At 37.8% G+C, this 19450-nt stretch overlaps 1 protein-coding gene across 1 annotated transcript in view; it reads right to left on the bottom strand.

The window, feature by feature from the left end:
- LOC118853723 (sodium/hydrogen exchanger 9B1-like) overlaps positions 1 to 19450 on the bottom strand; it is a 66785-nt gene that overhangs the window by 31514 nt on the left and 15821 nt on the right. The window contains exons 3-4 of the mRNA XM_036763907.1: positions 14762 to 14932; positions 2319 to 2461 (exon numbers count right to left, since the gene is read on the bottom strand). Of these exons, the coding sequence (XP_036619802.1) occupies positions 2319 to 2461; positions 14762 to 14932 (314 nt within the window). The remainder of the gene's footprint in view (positions 1 to 2318; positions 2462 to 14761; positions 14933 to 19450) is intronic.

Raw genomic sequence — 19450 nt, 5'->3', positions numbered from 1 at the left:
GCCTCAGTTTCCTCATGAATGAAATTAAATGGTTGAACTATATGGCCTTTGAGGGTCCTTCCAGTTGTAGATCTATTATCCAGCGAGCCCAACACTCAACTGAAACTACTTTCTTCAAAATTCACAATGATCCTTTTCTGCCAAAGCCAATGGTCTCACCTTCTGGACCTTTCTGCATCATTTGATGGGGTTGATTACTTCCCCTGCCCTTCCTCTAGATACTCTCTTCCCTCTGGTTCATAGTGACTGCCCTTGCTTGGTTCTTCTCTTACCTGTTTGGATACTTAATCCTTTAAAGCACAGTTCCAGTGATGCCTTCTACAGGAGACTTGACTTGATTCCCCACCCTTCAGCTGCTAAATGTCTTCTTCCCTAAGATTACTTTGTATTTTGTGTCTACTTTTTCATGTGCCCATTGTTTTCCCCATAAGATGTCGACTCATTGGTTTTCATTTTCATCTTCCCAGCTCCTAGCATAGTGTCTGTCATATAGCAGGTCCTACTTAGTGCCTATAGACGACTTGACAGACAAGCCCTCTTAGGAAAGATGGTGCTACTACTTAAGAACTGCTTTGGGAGACATTCCCTGTTGGTCCAACTTTATTATTTTAGCTAGAATGCATTAGAAGGCAGAAGAAAAGTGATCGTTAAGAAAATGGTACAGTTTGAAGGATCGTATATTGATAGACTGATAGCCAAGAAAAACTTTAGAGGCCATGGAATCCAGATTTTTACAGATGAGGAAATTGATTTACAGAGGTTAAATGATTTGCCCTGGGTCATGTAGCTAGTCGACAGCAGAGACAGGATCTGAAAACTTGCCATCTTCAAATACATTATCCGGGGCTACCTCCCATTCATTGAATGTATTACTTAATGTAGCTCAAACATATTTTTTTTGTCTTCTACTTGGTACATATTAGTACCTGGAGTAGTGCAGTACTAGAATAGTAGATTTCACCTCCCAATCTCCCTAATCGTCAGGGCTTTCTTACTCCTCAAATTATTATGGTTATGATACACAACACACAGGCAAGGGAGGGAGGTGAGAGTTCCGATGTATTCCCCAGTCATGTTATATCTAAAGTGTTGCAGTCAGTGCAGAGGGCCCCATTGGAGGAGAAGCACTGATGAGAAACTTCAACACAACCACAGGAGGCTGACTAGGGAACACAAAACCAGATCCTATAAGAATTGTTAAAGGAACCAAGATGTTTAATTTAACTGGGAGGAAAGAAGGGATGCAAAGGGAAGAGGGGGCAGGATTACTGACTTCCACACTTCGTAGGATCATCAAATGGAAGAGGGATTAGATTTATTCTTTGTGCTGTTAAAATCAAATAAGGATCCTCAGGTGGAGTGAGGTGGATTGTGGCTCCATATAATGACGGGCTACATAAAGATAGGGACTGGATCTTCAATCTCATTGGTATTGGCACTGTCAGATAAGGAAACTCCTATCAATATAGGTCAGCACCTTCTCTGAACTGTAGAGCCTTAGAGACAAGCACGAAAAACTGAGAGGTTGAGTGATTTACCCCGGGTCTCATAACTAGTATATGTCAAAGGAGGGAGCAAAGAGGCTAGTTGGAGGCCAACCCTCTTTCCACTGTACCATGCTGCCTCTCCATATAATTTTCTTTCTATAAAAATTAAAGCTGATTCTCTCAATGTATACATATATATGGATATATAACTTTATCTTTATATACAAACGTGTGTGTCTATATATTTTCTCTCCTCTTTATCTCTGCATATTTCTCTTTTTCTCCATATTTCTCTCTCTCCCCTCTTTCTATGTATTTCTAAACATATATACATTTATCCATATATCTTTCCCTTATCTCTCTCTCTATATAATTTATATATATTTTATGTATGTATACACATATATACACATATATTAATTAAAACTGTTAAAAATGGAATGGACTGATTCAAGAAATAGCAAGTTCGCTAAAACTGATTATGTTCAAGCGGAATTTAGAAGACTATCTCTAAAGGTCCTTTTTTTATTTAAATTTAAATTTATTTATTTAACATATTTGGTTTTCAGCATTGATTTTCACAACAGTTTGAATTACAAATTTTCTCCCCATTTCTACCCTCCCCCCCCACTCCAAGATGGCGTATATTCTGGTTGCCCTGTCTAAAGGTCCTTTAAATGTCCTTTTCAACTCTAAAGGGGTATGGTTTTTCTACAAAATTCTTTGACTTTAACTTAGTTTTGATTCCAAACTCTACTCTAAAAAACTATAAGGCAAATTCTCTCTCATTTTTCTGTAACTCTCAAATTCAAAGTCTAAGTTATGATCTACCTGTGGATCAAGCCCAAGCCCAGCTCGTACCAAGATAATGGTAAGGGCAGTATTTCTCAAATAGGATGACCAGACTTGATTGATCTTAACATAATCACGGATGACTGGAATGTTTCTGACCAGGAAACCAGCAAGCAGCATCCCTGGGAACAACAAAGAGAAAAAAAAGAAGTGTGTCTTGATTTAAAAAAAAAATTTCTAACAGAGAATACAGGGATGTTTAATCATTCTCCCTCTAAACAGAAAATATATCTTATTATTTCAGAAAAAGTCAGAGTAGGAACTAAGATTTTTATATAAAGTTCTTTATAAACCATGGACATCAGTATCATTATTCCGCAGCAGCAACAAGACCATAGGGAATAGTGGGCCCACCTTGGAGTCAGAAAGATATGGGTTGACTCCTGTTTCTGACATATGCTAGCCAGTGATAAAAGGAGATGACAAGGTTAGGGAGCTTCCACACTTATAAAACTACAGGTTGAGACAAAAATCGAAATGATTTATTGTTACTGGCATTAGTGATGGATTGTGAGGAATGAGAGGGGTAAGCCACTTGTTATTTGGAAAAAGGAGCAGTATAAGGCTAATAGGTAAATATGGTAAGGAATCAGAGGAAAGACTCTACCAGTGGGCATACATTTAAGGTGATAATATTGTAGACCTAGAGCCAGAAGGGAACTTAGAGGCCCCTGAGACAGACTCTGTCATTAGGCAGATGAGAAGTTAAGTGGCTTGCCCAGGGTCCCATAGATAGTAAGTAGTTGAAATGATATTTGAACTCAGGGCCTTCCTGCTCTAAGTCTTAATTCCTATCTACCGCAATAGGGATGGGGATCAGTAAACGGGTTGGGGCTCAGTTGTGGTTTGGGTTGGCCTAATGTTTCATGTGGCTTTTTATAGCTTCATGTATAGTCCTTAAAACAGATGCAAGAAGGAAAATTGCCACAAATTATACTGATTAAACATCTAAAATGAGATTACAATGAAATTAAGATGCAGAGAAATATGAAGGCATTCCAGATAGCAATGGAAAAAAGGTTGTCCTAGGAATATAATAACCCTGGAGCAGGGGGAGGGTAATTGTCCATTTTTTTTTTTGGTCATGCCACTAGGTAATTCTGGTTCTTATCCCAGGTCAACTTGACCATTCTTAATCTATAGGGAGAAGGAGAATAAAAATAAAAAGAGAAGCACTTCATAATTCCTGAAAACACCATATAAATGTCAGCTTCTATGATTTTATTACACAGATGGCAGATCATTGACATAGTGGTTCAAGCGCGGAGTGTGGGAGATGAAAAGATATGTATATTCAGGTGGCCTGAACAAAAGAACTCTGACAAGCCCTAAAAATTCTAAAATTCTTCCCGGCAATGGGATTTACTCTCCACAAGATGTGCATGTTTGTAGATTTCCTTCTGCTCGTAGAACAGAAAAGTGGTTTTGTGTAAGGCAAATGACAGCATAGTTAGAAGGCTAAGAAGCTGAAAGGAGACAGGGCAGAAGAGAAATGGAGGCCAGAGGCAAAGCACAGAGATAAGGACGAGAAGGATGAAGAAGTGTTTTGTAAAGCCGGGAAGGAAAAAACAGGTAGAGACTGAGCCTAGAAGAGAGTGGCTTAGAGTTAAAGGCAGGGAGGCACATCCCTAGGCCACAGGTGGAGGTGGGAACCCGGCCAATGGAGATTAACAGATCACAGATGACAGCTACCAAGATGCAAATAGACAAAGACAGAGAAGAACTAAAATGAAAACACAGAAAACAGAGAGCGAAGGAGCAAGAAAGGTCTACAAAGAGACACAAAAAGGAGTGTTTTATATTATACAAACTCAGGTTCCTCTTAGATGCCCTCTGGATATCCTGTAGGCATCTCAAACTTAACATGCACAAAATAAAGCTGATTATTTTTCTGAATCATATCTCTTCTAAACTTCCCTGTTACTGTTAAGGGCACCCTTATCCCCACCAAGTCAGCCTAGGTTTGCTACTCTGGTATCTTCCACTCCTCACTATCTTTGGATAGATCTTTCTATCTCCATTAACTTCTCTCAAACATCCCCTTCTATGTGATTATGATGAAATACAATTGTACTATAAGAAAGGATGAGCAGGATGCTCTCAGAAAAACCTGAAATGATTTGCATGAGCTGACGCAAAGTGAAATGTACTGTGTACAAAGTAACAGCGATATTATAAGATGATCAGCTGTAAATGACTTGGCTATTCTCAGCAATACAACAATCCAAGACTCTGAAGGACTTATGATAAAAATGCTATCCATCTTCAGAGAAAGTACCGATGGTATCTGAATGCAGAGTGAAGTATCCATTTTTTAAACTTTATTTTTCTTTAGTTTTTTTGGTTTATGTATTCTTTCATAACATGACTCTCATGGAAATGTTTTGTATGACATATTATAATCTATACATGCTTGCCTTCTCAATGAGGGGGGATGGGGAGGAAGGGAGAGAATTTGGAACTCAAAATTTTAAAAATGAGCGTTAAAATTGTTTTTACATGTAACTGGGGAAAAGTAAAATACTAAATAGACAACAAACAAAAAATAGATAAATGAATAAATAAATGAAAAATAAATATCCCCTTCTCCCCATTCAAACTGCCACCACCCTGATTCAGGCCCCCATCACCTCTTAACTGGGGTGCTACAATGGCTTCTGTATTAGTCTTTCTGACTTAGAATTCTCTCTGCTCTGATCATTCTCCACTCAGTTGTGACAGTGATTTTCCCAAAGTACAAATCTGATTAATAAACTCCAGTGGCTACCTAGGATCAAATATAATTTCTCTGTTTGCCATTTAAATTTCACCACCACCTAATCTCTCCCTACTTTTCCAGTCATCACTCTCTGCCACAAAATCTACAGTCCAGCTAGGCTGGCTTACTTGCTGTTCCTCAGACATTATGGTGCAGCCAGGTGGCGAAGTGGATACAATGTCAGGCCTGGAGTCAGGAAGAGTCACCTCCCTGAGTTCAGATCTGGCCTTACACACTTACTAGCTGTGTGACCCTGGGCAAGTCACTTATCATTGTTTGCCTCAGTTTCCTCATCTGTAAAATGAGTTGGAGAAGGATGGCAAACCACTCCAGTATCTTTGCCAAGAAAATCTGAAATGGAGTCAAGAAAGGATACAACTGAACAAAAACAACACATGTGACACTCTGTCTTCATGCCTTTGCCTGAAATCCTCTCCTTCCTCAGCTTCACCTCTTAAGAATCTCTGGCTTCCTTTAAGATTTGACTCAAATGTCACCTTCTGCAGAAGCCCTTTCCCACTCCATCACCATGCCCATCCACCAATTGCTAGTGCCTTCTGCACTTAGTACCTGGTGTGTGGTAAGCACTTAATAAATGTTTGCTGATTTAAAGCACTATTGAAATAGGTATTATGTCTCATTAGCATCTATAATAAGTGGTTGTTTAATTGGACTGAGCATGTCTGCTCAAATTGTTGAAGAATATAAAAAAAGAAACATTCCCTTCCTTTTGTCTTGATTTGGTTAAGAACCTATGCTTTTAGTGTGAATTAGAATAATATTTAGTACCTCTGATTGCCTACTTTGTACTAGAGTCTGTGCTCCTCTGTTGAGAAATCATTGGAGAATGAGTTCTCAGTGTGAGAATTCCTTCTACCAATGTAGATCGGAAAAATCCCTGACTCGGTTGATAAATCCTAGGAAATTGCCTGAAGCCTCAGAGTTAAGTGAGCTGTCCAAGTGTCACATGGCTACCAGGTTTTTTCGGAATTCAAGCCCAGGGTCTCAAGGCATCTGAATAGCGGGCATTCCTATGAAATCCTTCAATCAAGTGCTTTCTCAGCAAATGTCAGATTTAGAAGATACCGGATTACCTTGATTTCAATAACTCTAAAATGTTGTGAACATCATCATGAAGTGTTAAATTGTTAAAACCACATATTTATAAAGCAGTATACAAACTGCTTTATGAACAGACACTGTTATCCAGAAACTAGATACAGAATATAGGAATATAGAATATAGAAACTTTCTACATAGATATAGAAAAACAACACAAAATGGTTGTACTAGTGATCATTCTCTCTGTATCTTATTCCAGTGTGTTTCATATTTAGTAAAGATAGTAATTTTTCTTTCCTGCATTTAAATTATTTTGATTATTTTTGATGGTTACAGTTTTAAAAAAAACAACAACCCTGGTAAATCAGAGAAATGCCATAGATATTGTATACCTGTATTTTAGCAAGGTATCTGGCAAAAGAATCTTGGGCATTTGTTTTGAACAAGATTGGAAGATGTAGGCTGGATGCTGATACAACTAGGAAGATTCAGAAATGGTTGAATGACCATATCCAGAGTCCTGATTAATAGATTGAAGTCAACCTTAAAGGACGTGCTCCTAGGGGAATAGATACTTGGCTTGGTCCCATCCAACATTTTTATCCATGACTTGAAGACATATTTTTCAGACTTTAATTAGAGATAGGAAGGTTAGGATGGAGAGCTAAAACTGTCAATGACAGAAATGGGATCCTAAAAGTTTTTTTGACAGGCAGGAAAGCTGGATCAAATAGCATAAGATGGAATTTGATAGGGATCAGCTTCTAAACCATGACTCCAAAGACCAATTGAACAAGTATAGGATGGGCATGGTTAGATACAATATAGGATGTAAAAAAGATTCAGCTGGCTAATTTTCCAATTTTCCTGTTTATACGTTAATATGTGGCAATCAAAAAGGTTGACTTACTCTTAGGATGCATTAATGAAATTATGGAAGTGACTGATTGCCTTTACTTGATTAGATCACATCTGTAACATTTACTTCTGGGTTCTACATTTTTAAAATGTTTTATTGATTTTTTTCTCCTATTGCAGTCATTTCTGGAATTATTACCTTCTGTCTCTCTCTCCCCTCAATCCCAGCCCAATATTGAATCCTCCTTCGTAACAAAGAAAAACAGTTAAGCATTACAACAACTCCCAGAGTAACCTGTTAATTTATATGTTTTGGACTAGTAGTTTTCTCTTTTGACAAATGACAGAGGAATAGCTTATTATTTATTTTCTGGGATAATTATTTGGTTAAATCTTTTTCAGAGTCCAAATTCCTCTTAGTGATTAATTTCTATTTATAGTTTTATATTATTGTGGTCATTTTTAAATATTCTTCTTTTGGTTCAGCTTATTTCATTCTATTCTAGTTCATCTAAGCATTCCCATGTTTTCATTCTCCTACCCATTGAATAGGCAGGCAATATGGTATATGTTTGGCAAACATTATCTTTCTCAAACAAATTATAGTTTTGTCACATTGAAGAAAGATTGGCTTTGGTCTGCTTGACTTCAGAGGGCAGAATTTAGGTCAAAAGTTGGGAGTTACAGGAAGGCATATTTTGACTTGTAAGAATTATTTTTTTAACAAAGGGCTGGTCTCCAAGATGATTTTCAAGTTTCTTTCTAATATGATTCTGAGATTGTTCACAAAATAGTCATGAACATTTTACTAAACTTATTGGCTATAATTGGTCATTTCTGTCCCAAAAGAGGGTTGTGGATATGCATATCAATCAAACAATCAATCAACCAGTATTATTTAGTATTTATAATGTTTCAGGAACCGTGTTAAGGACTGGGGATACAAAGAAAAAGCAAAAGCAATGCCTCCTTTCAGGGAGCTTGCAAGGTATTAAATTGCTAACTATAAGAATTATCAGAATGAAATGAGAGGCTTTGGAGATGGTAAGGTAACTCACTATGGGAAAAAAGAGCTGTCACTGGAAGTCTTCAAGTTGAGGATATATGATCTGTTGTTACCCAGAGATTAAATCTTGAAGTAGATGCCCTCTAAGGTTTCTTCTAATTCTAACATTCTATGATTTTATTACCATTAGCAAAAGTCAGAGGCATTGGTGGTTAGAGAGTCAGGAAGATTGGGTTTAAGTTCTGCTTCTGACACATACTAGCTATGCGACAGTGGGTGAGTCACAAACTCTCAGTGCTCTAGGCAACTAAGTTGCAGGGAAAGTGTTGATCTACCATTGGCAGAGAGAGTTTCCTCACTTGGGAGGATACTACAGGTCTGTTTCCTATCTCTACCCCTTGGTAAAAATCACTGGGGAGTAGCAGGGTGAAAGCATTTTTAAATTTCTTTTTTGTAATGAATTAAAGACTAATTCAACGTGTCTATATATTTTGAATGAGTTTTTTTAGATTTAAAAATACAGAAAAAGCATCAACATTACTTTTTTCTTAAATAGGAAAAAATCTTCAAAATACGCAAAAATATATCAGGATTATCAGAAAATTTTAATTCATGTAAAATTCAACCTTTTACAATCTGTTTCTGAAAAGCTTGGCATTAAAATCCCATGTTTCTTGAGATGACAAAGACTATATGCAAAATTTTATGAAAAGAAGTCAATTTTATAGAATCTGAAGACATTAGAGGGAGCTTAGAGGGTTATTGAGTCCGATCTCCCATATGAAGAAGGAACTCCCTCTATAATACCTCTAAAGGCATCTAACACTTAAAAGACACTTAAAGAATCAAGCACTTAATAGGGAAGAAACTCACTGCATGAGAAGGAACCTGTTTTATTATTAGTGGTCTCTACCACTGCCAGAATCTTTGTGCTTATAATGAATTGGAATTTATCTTCTTGTAACCTCTCTCTATTCATCATAATTCTGTCTCTGGAGCAACACAAAATAAGTCTATTTTCTCTCAAACACTTTAATTATATAAGCTAATAGGTCCTTTCTAAACCTTCTCAATACCCAGATACATATCTCCAGGTCCCTCACTTCAACTCATAAGACAGTTTTCAAAAATCTAGCCAGTTTGGATGCTTCCCTTACAAAGACACTCTTGTTTGACAACATTCTTCTTAAAATGGTAGATTACAGAGCTGAATGCAGTAACTTAGATGTAATCTGACCAGTGCAGATTCCAGTGAGAATACTACCTTGATCTGGACAGCTTTATCTATTAATTAAATTTAAGATTTCAACAAACATTTTTTTCAGTTTTATCTTGAACTTCATGGCCAACTAAAATACCCAGGTCTTTTCCACATGAATTGCTGCTGATACAGATCTACTTTAATCATGTACTTGAACGCTGATTTTTTTCCCCTTAAATTTCACTTGGTTTTGAAGGAGATTCTGTCATGAAATTATTTAACTATTTTGCCCAGCTTTAGGTTATCCTAAAATCACATACCTGTTATGCCTTTATCCAAATCAGTAATAAAATGTTGAGCATATCAGGACTAAGGAGATAGCCAGTGGCTCACCGTAAATGACCTACCTCCAGGTTGACAAGGATCCATTAATCAACATTTTGGGGATGGAGTTGATCAGCCAGCTATGAGTCCACCTGACCGTACTAGCCTCCAGCCCATACTTCATCTTCTCCACAAAGCCATAATGAGGGACTTTTGTCAAATGTCCTGAAATTGATACACTATGTCTATGTCATTCTCATCTACCAGTCTAGTTATCTTATTAAAAAAGGAAAAGAGGATTGACAGGCATTGTGTTGTCTCTATAGAATTACCATTTTCTATTCTGAAGTGCTCACAAACCACTTGTTATGTAATCAACACTAGACTTTTTCCCCCCTCAGGGATCAATGTCAAGTTTACTCATTTATAGTGTCTGGAATCTATCTTCCCCTCTTTTTGAAAATCAGGATATTTACCTATCTCTGGTCTTTTGGTTCCTAGCCTATTCCTTATGAATCATCCTCCATGATGACTTCTTGAACATGATTTTGTGATCATATCTTTTATGTTTTCATTGCCAAAGGATGTAATTTTATCCATACTTGAAACCAAAACTAATTAAAAGCAGCTGGCTAGTGTTTTCTACTGTCTTCTCATCTCTCATGGATTTTTTTTAAGGATAGTGTTTTCTCTACCCATTCCAGTTTGAACACCGTGCTTCAAGACAAAGACAAAAATTGGAATCAAAGCAGTGTGCTCTTTTTGTTCCAATTATATTTTCCACAAGATTTAGACTATCCTTGTTTTTAGCCTGATACTATGGCAATTCTGTGCCACTTTAAAAAAAATTTGTCCTGAGTTATATACCCTTCGCCCCATCTTCTGTAACTATACTTTCACAATCTGACTTAACTTGACAGCTTTCTGTGTGTCTACATGGTTTCTTCTCAGCCTTCTTCACTAGAATGATTTATGATTTGTGTTTAGTTAGAATATCATATTTCAGAGGCTAGCTTCATTTGGCCTTATTTCTTTTTAAAATTTTTTGACATCTGCTTTCCCAAAGTCTTTAGGAATGCAGATTTTGTATGGTAACTAATTAAGCTTATTGTTACCAGAATACAAAAGGAAGTCTAGTTATCCTATGGGAATGGGTTGTTAATAGCTGCTACTGACGGCCTTCAAAAGCTCCCCACCACCTCTGACACACAGGAAATGCCAGGATTTGACACACAAAAGCTGAGAGAAGCAAAGTTTCCTTCTTGGTGTTTCTGGGAGGCTACTGCCTTCCTTCCTCTCTTCAAAGTAGGGCAAAGAAAGGATAAGACTATATGTTGTGAGACTTTGTTGCTGGAAGCAATGGGGCTGAGAGGCTGCAGCACTCTGGTATAACTGGGTGGTTTTCCCTTTGCTTGTTCGTTGACCTTCCCCTGTGTAAAATGTCTGTCAAGTGTCAGGGCATGCTACCAAATGGCCGTAGAGAAAAGCAAAGAAACGTGAGTGGGATAAATCTGTTTCACAAGGACAGGAAAATATGTGTTCTCAATAACACTTTTGGAAACATTCTCTTCCTCTCCCTAGGATATGTCAAAGTCAAAGGTCACTCAAGTCTCACATGTATGAGGAATTCCTTTTTTTGGATTAGACCTGTGATTTCATTGGCATAGAGAGCTCTCTATGAGGGAACCCCCTCTACCAACACATATCAGTATTGGCATTGCAACTTACAGTCTTGAGGGAGTTGCCTGGGACACTGAGTAGTTAAGTGTGACTTGGCAAAGGTCAATATAGTCAGTGTAGATTTGAATCCAGGTCTTCCTAACTCTGAGGCTAGATCTCAATCCAATCCAACATGGTTGCCTCTCTATGAATAATTAATTATAATAACTCTATGGTCTTTCAAAATATACAGTATTACCACTAATAGTATCCAGTAATCTCTTTTCACACCTCAAGACATTTATTGTGACATTGTGGACATTTATTTCTGTGACATTGTACGTGATAATTTGCATTGATTTCGTGATTCTGCTTAATGGTTGGTGGGTGATCTGACCATTGCAGGGACTCAGTTTTGTCACTTGCAGATAAAAAAATAGTATAAAACAGGGCAGAGTATTCTGATTATGTTGAAAGACAGTTGTCATGAAAATATCTAGTTGGATTAGCTACCTCAATAGTCTATACATAAGAATTGCAGCAACCAGCTGTTATGATAAATGTTAGGTTCTGATTATGAGAACAAGAGTAGCATTCAATTTTACTTGCTTTTCAGAAAAAAAATATAGTCATTTCCCAGGACTTTTCTGCTTTTTCATAAAGCTTATTTCAACAATGAAAGGCAACATTGTTATATTAAAAGATAAAATAAAAGAGTAAGATAGAATATTCTAGAAAAACAGTTAGGCAAAAGATATATATTATATACGATATGCAAATTTTTATTTGCATATATTCTTTGAAAAAGATGCATGTATTTAGACTCACATTTTACATCATGTATCTTAGTGGATATTCCAGCTTGATGACAGACTTAAAAATAAAAAAAAACTTTTAAAAATATGGAAGAAAATAGAATAATGTATTTATCTCAATTATAGAAAGGTGATTTTTTTAAAAAAATATTTGACATAGAAGGAATTCTTAGGGGGCAAATATGTGTTCTTAAAATTTAAAAATGAGTGCAAAAAATATAAGGCTATTTATGATTAAAATAATTAGAAAATTATCAGATTTGGAAAAAATATTTACCACTAATATGACATGTAAAAATTTCATGCAGTCTCTGCCCCAAAGCCCATTGGTATGGGGCTCTTTCTTCACCGGTGGAAATGAATGCCTTGCCCTATGTGAGTGATGAGGTGGAGCTGACAAAAGAGCTCCAGTCTTTTTAAGTCCTCTTTGAGACTCTTTAAGCTTCAAGTTGTCTTTGAGCTTTGAGATTCTTCAAGAACTTCTGACTTCCTGCTGCAAGAGGGAAGATGGATGAGACCAATCTGACTTCAAGTTGCTGAAAAAAGAGACTCTGGGAAGACATGAGAGGGGTGGGCAGTCTCCATCATGTCTCTATCACCCAACTTGCTACAGTAAAGACTTTGGGGAGTTGAGATCCAGGACAGTCTCTATTGGTAGAACTGAGTTACTTCGCTCCCAACTGGAGAGCTCCTTTCCTCTGTATTGTCTGGTATATAGTAGATTCTCCTACGTATGCCTGCTCTGATTTCTGGGTTTGTTTTTTTTTTTTTTGCTATGATTTGGATAAATGCGTTTCTTTGCTATTTATTCTCTATGTGTGTTTGTTGTGGGACTGGTGGAGAAGAGGTCAAGTTTTGGATATAGAACTTGGGGTCCCCTTCCTTCAATAATTACAGAGGAAGCAAGAGTTAGATGGAACCCAATCATATTCCTTAGATCTTTCTAGCCTAATATCCCTTTTCTCTGAGGACAGCAGATTGGCCTCTGGCCCCTTCCTCCTACTTTCCTGGCAGGAATGAAAGTCTCCCTTAGAACAGGGTGGGAGCAGTAGATACAAAAAATGTCTACTCTGACTCTTTGAGTCATATTTGAGTCTATTACACATGGGACCCTACTTTTTTTTTTTTACTACATTTATATCTAAAATATATTTAAAATAGTTTAAAAATTGTAGTGGTTTACTCTTGCTGCAAAATAGATAAATGGTCAAATGATATGAATGGACAAATTTCAAGAGAAGAAAACATAAATTATTAATAATCACTTAAAACAATGCCCAACCTCAATAATTTTTGAAAAAGATGTAAATTAAAACAACTTTAAGTTATTATCTCATCAAATTGGCAAAAGCAATTGAGTAGCTGAATTCCATACTGGTAGGAATTTTAAATTTGTACAGTCTGTGCACAGCAAAAACTATTTAAAAAATCATACCCTCTAATACAATAATTTTAATTGTTAGGAAAGTGTTATCAAAACCTATCTGTTCAAAGATTTTCATAATTGTAAAAAATTGGAAGTAATCTAAATATTCTACACTAGGAGAAGGATTCAATTGTGGCACAAGAATAGAGCAGAATCCTATGGTGTTACAAAATCAACAAATATGTGGAAAACAAATCTGGAAAGACAATTTGTGAAACAATTCAAAGTGAAAAAAAAACATAACCAGAGGAAAACTATATATGGGTAAGGGAGAATTTATTATAAGCATGTTATATATATATATATATATATATATATATATATATATATATACACACACACACACACACACACATATATATATATATTATATATTTATATGTGTACATTTAACACATGTCAACTCCTATAGTAGATATTTACATCTACTTTTGGCACGGCCTATTCCATTTTTATTTCCCTAACACCTAGCATGGTGCCTGGCACATAGTAAGGCACTTAATAAAATGCTTGTTGATTGATTGCTTGGTCAAATGAATATAAAAATGGGGAATCCTGATGGGGATCTGAAAAGGAGTGACTGAAAAGTTATTGTCCTTCACGTGTGGAAATAAATTTAAGTGTAAATGGCTACTGTGATGTATAAAAAGTTCAAGACACATAGTTTCTGGGTAATTGATCATCTCATTAACAATGCTAGCATACTATTAACAAAAGGATGGTTATTTGGTCGTCTCTCTTAGATCAAAAGACTCCCTCATAGAACCCACTCGATGCTTATATGCCCTTGGAAGAGTGGAAGAATTATCTATATTCATATCACCCATCTGACAAAAGGGAGAATCCACATTTTCCAAGACTTGTCTAAGTAAAACACAATGAGCCAAAATCCATCAATTCTTTTGTCGTCTTGTGAAAAGATCTGGGTTCTCCCTCTCACTATCAGCCCAGCACTTCAAAGGGCCTGGGTAACCTACAGGGGCTGATTTCTGAGCGAGGAAGTAAGAAAAGGGGAAAAACCTTGGTCCTAATTCAATTATTAGTTATTAAATTCAAGAGAGGAATAATCATTTCTCTCATTACTAAGCAAATTTATTTGGCTTATTAATGTCAAAAATTAAGTTTTTAATAAAACTTTTAATTTTTTAAAGGAAAAAAATGTATATATTACCTATGGGTACATAAAGGAAATAAGACAGTTATCATTACAGTGAAATGATTTTCAGTGTTAACTTATCACGTACAACTATACCAAATGTTCAAAACTTATGCACAGTGAATTAAGAAGAATACCTGAGTAATGTTATACTTACCAAGAAGAGGTGGTAGTGGAGGTATTATAGGGATCTTAATAAATTGCATAAGTCTACCACCCAAAAGGGCACAACAGAAAATTACTAACATTCCAAATAGGCTTCCACCAGGATAAACTTCTATGCCCGTATACGACCAGATTACACCCCACAACAACACCAGGAGGGCAACTGAAATAAGTCAGGAAAATAGGTATCAGAGATATATAATTCATATACACAATCATCCTTATAATATCCACAACTATATAACAAGCCTCATTCTCTGTGCTATACAGCCCATATTGACCCTGCTTTACTTCTATGGAGGCAATTATTTCTGTTTGAATGAGTACATGCTTTCACATACTGCATATCCCTGTATCCAATACATTAACAAAGATGTTCTTCCTTTGGCATTTAATTTTTTTTTAAATGCAATTTATTTATTTAACATATTTGGTTTTCAGCATTGATTTTCACAACATTTTGAATTACAAATTTTCTCCCCATTTCTACCCTCCCCCCCACTCCAAGATGGCTTATATTCTGGTTGCCCTGTTCCCCAGTCAGCCCTCCCCTCTATCACCCCCCTCCCCTCTCAACCCCTTTTCCCTTCCTTTCTTGTAGGACAAGATAAATTTCTACGCCCCATTGCCTGTGTATCTTATTTTTTAGTTGCATACAAAAACCTTTTTTGTTTTTGAACATCTGATTTTAAAACTTTGAGTTCCAAATTCTCTTCCCTCTTCCCTTCCCACCCACCCTCCCTAAGAAGTTGAGCAATTCAACCTAGGCCACACATGTATTATTATGTATAACCCTTCCACAATACTCATGTTGTGAAAGGCTAACTACATTTTGCTCCTTCCCAACCCATCCCGCTTTATTGAATTTTCTCCCTTGACCCTGTCCCCTTTCCAAAGTGTTTGTTTTGATTACCTCCACCCCCATCTGCCCTCCCCTCCATCATCCCCCCGCCTTTTATTTTTTTTTTATCTTCCTCCCTCTTCTTTCCTGTGGGGTAAGATACCCAACTGAGTATGTATGGTCTTCCCCCTCAGGCCAAATCTGATGAGAGCAAGGTTCACTCATTCCCCCCTCACCTGCCCTCTCCCCTGCTCCCATAGAACTGCTTCCTCTTGCCACCTTTATGCGAGATAATTCACCCCATTCTATCTCTCCCTATCTCCCTCTCTCAGTATGTTACTCTCTCATCCCTTAATTTCATTTTATTTCTTTTAGATATCTTCCCTTCATCTTCAACTCACCCTGTGTCTGCTCTCTCTCTTTTACATATATATATATAAACACATATATATATACACATACATACACATACATACATATACACATAGATACATACATACATACACATTCACTTATATATATACATAAACATATATATACATATACATATATATATATATATATATATATATATATATATATATATGCATATTCCCTTCAACTACCCTAATACTGAGGTCTCATGAATCATACTCATCATCTTTCCATGTAGGAATGTAAACAAAACAGTTCAACTTTAGTAAGTCCCTTGCAATTTCTGTTTCTTGATTACCTTTTCATGCTTCTCTTGATTCTTGTGTTTGAAAGTCAAATTTTCTATTCAGTTCTGGTCTTTTCACTGAGAAAGCTTGAAAGTCCTCTATTTTATTGAAACTCCATATTTTGCCTTGGAACATGATACTCAGTTTTGCTGGGTAGGTGATTCTAGGTTTTAATCCTAGCTCCATTGACCTCCGGAATATCGCATTCCAAGCTCTTCGATATCTTAATGTAGAAGCTGCCAGATCTTGGGTTATTCTGATTGGGTTTCCACAATACTCAAATTGTTTCTTTCTGGCTGCTTGCAATATTTTCTCCTTCATCTGGGAGCTCTGGAATTTGGCAACAATATTCCTAGGAGATTTCTTTTTGGGATCTATTTGAGGAGGCGATCGATGGATTCTTTCAATTTCTATTTTGCCCTGTGGCTCTAGAATATCAGGGCAGTTCTCCTTGATAATTTCCTGAAAGATGGCATCTAGGCTCTTTTTTTGATCATGGCTTTCAGGTAGTCCAATAATTTTTAAATTATCTCTCCTGGATCTATTTTCCAGGTCAGTGGTTTTTCCAAGGAGATATTTCACATTGTCTTCCATTTTTTCATTCCTCTGGTTCTGTTTTATAATATCCTGATTTCTCATCAAGTCACTAGCTTCCACTTGCTCCAATCTAATTTTTAAATTAGTATTTTCTTCAGTGGTCTTTTGGACCTCCTTTTCCATTTGGCTAATTCTGCCTTTCAAGGCATTCTTCTCCTCATTGGCTTTTTGGAGCTCTTTTGCCATTTGAGTTAGTCTGTTTTTTAAGGTGTTGTTTTCTTCAGTGTATTTTTCAGTATTTTTTTGGGTCTCCTTTAGCAAGTCATTGACTTGTTTTTCATGGTTTTCTCGCATCCTTCTCATTTCTCTTCCCAATTTTTCCTCTACTTCTCTAACTTGCTTTTCCAAATCCTTTTTGAGTTCTTCTATGGCCTGGGGCCAGTTCATGTTTTTCTTGGAGGCTTTGGTTGTAGGCTCTATGACTTTGTTGTCTTCTTTAGGCTGTGTGTTTTGGTCTTCTTTGTCACCAAAGAAAGAATCCAAAGTCTGAGGCTGAATCTGGGCGCGTTTTCGCTGCCTGGCCATATTCCCAACCAACTAACTTGACCCTTGAGTTTTTCAGTGGGGTATGACTGCTTGTAGACTAACGAGTTCTATGTTCTACGTTTGGGGGGGAGGTGCCAGCTCTGTCAGAGCCGCACTCCTCCTTCCCCAAGGACCCCCAGTCCAGACTGGACTTAGATCTTCAGCAGGCTGTTGCACTCCTGCTCTGATCCGCCACTTAATTCCTCCCACCAGGTGGGCCTGGAGCCGGAAGTAACAACAGCTGTAGCTGCCCCACCTCCGCTGCCCCCGGGGCTGGAAGCCGAACCGCGAACTCCTTCCACTCCCGCAGCTTTTCCCACTAACCTTCTCCGCAGTCTTTGGTGTTTGTGGGTCTGGTAACTGCCGCAGCTCACATATTCAGGGCGCTAGGGCCCCCTCCGCCCGGCTTCTGGTCTGGATCGTCCACGCCGCTCAAGCTGGGCTCTGCTCCACTCTGTTCCCAGCTCCCAGCTCCCAGCTCCGTGTGGAATAGACCTCACCCAGAGACCATCCAGGCTGTCCTGGGCTGGAGCCCTGCTTCCCTCTGCTGTTCTGTGGGTTCTGCCGTTCTAGAATTGGTTCAGAGCCATTTTTATAGGTTTTTGGAGGGACTCGGGTATGGAGCTCACTCTAGTCCGTGCTTACCAGCCCTTGGCATTTAATTTTAATTTTTTTCCAATTACATGTAAAAATAGTTTTAACTTTCATTTGTTCAAATTTGGAGTTCCAATTTCTTTCCCTCCCTCTCACCCTAACTTGAGAAGACAAAGCAATTTGATATAGATTATACATGTGCAGTCACACAAAACATATTTCCATGTTAGCCATGTTGTAAAAGAAAACAGACAAGAAGAAAGAAAAAGAGGAAGAAAAGAAGAAAGAGAAAGTCAAAATAGTGTGCTTTGATCTGCATTCAGACGATGTTGTTTCTTTCTCTGGAGGTGTATAGGATCTTTCATCATGAGTCCTTTGGAATCATCTTAGATCATTGTATTGCCAGTAATAACTAAGTCATGGGACGGAGCCAAGATGGCAGCTGGAAAGCAGGGACTTGCATGAGCTCCCCCCAGGTCCCTCCAAAAACTTATAAAAATGGCTCTGAACAAATTCTATCGCTGCAGAACCCACGGAATAGCAGAGGAAAGCAGGACTCCAGCCCAGGACAGCCTGGGTGGTCGCTGGGTAAGGTCTATCCCATGGAACTGGGAGCAGACCAGAGCCCAGTGTGGGCTGTGCCCAGACTGACCAGACTGGGAGCCAGGCGGAACAGGCCCTAGCACCCTGAATCATTGAGCTGTGGCAGTTACAGACTTCTCAACCCACAAACACCAAAGACAACAGAGAAGGTTAGTGGGAAAAGCTGTGGGGACGCTGGAGTGAAAGGAATTCATGGTTCAGCCACTGCCCCGGAGGCAGCAGAGGTGGTGCAGCTCTGAGGACAGCACTACCTCTGCAGTTGCTTCTAGCCCCAGGCCCACCTGGTGGGAGGAATTAAGTGGTGGATCAGAGCGGGAGTGCACAGCCTGCTTAAGATCTGAGCCTAGATATCATCTTTCAAGACATTATCAAGAACTGCCCTGATATTCTAGAGCCACAGGGTAAAATAGAAATTGAAAGAATCCACTGATTGACTCCTGAAAAAGATCCCAAAAAGAAAACTCCTAGGAATATTGTCACCAAATTCCAGAGCTCCCAGATCAAGGAGAAAATATTGCAAGCAGCCAGAAAGAAACAATTGGAGTATTGTGGAAACACAATCAGAATAATACAAGATCTAGCAGCTTCTACATTAAGGGATTGAAGGGCTTGGAACATGCTATTCCGGAGGTCAATGGAGCTTGGATTAAAACCAAGAATCACCTACCCAGAAAAACTGAGTATCATGCTCTAAGGCAAAATATGGATTTTCAATAAAATAGAGTACTTTCAAGCTTTCTCAGTGAAAAGACCAGGGTTGAATAGAAAATTTGACTTTCAAACACAAGAATCAAGAGAAGCATGAAAAGGTAAATGAGAA

Source organism: Trichosurus vulpecula, chromosome 6 (assembly GCF_011100635.1).
Source record: "Trichosurus vulpecula isolate mTriVul1 chromosome 6, mTriVul1.pri, whole genome shotgun sequence".
Classification (NCBI taxonomy): Eukaryota; Metazoa; Chordata; class Mammalia; order Diprotodontia; family Phalangeridae; genus Trichosurus; species Trichosurus vulpecula.
The sequence above is the reverse complement of the archived record's forward strand: the minus strand, read 5'-3'. Positions and strand labels throughout refer to the sequence as shown.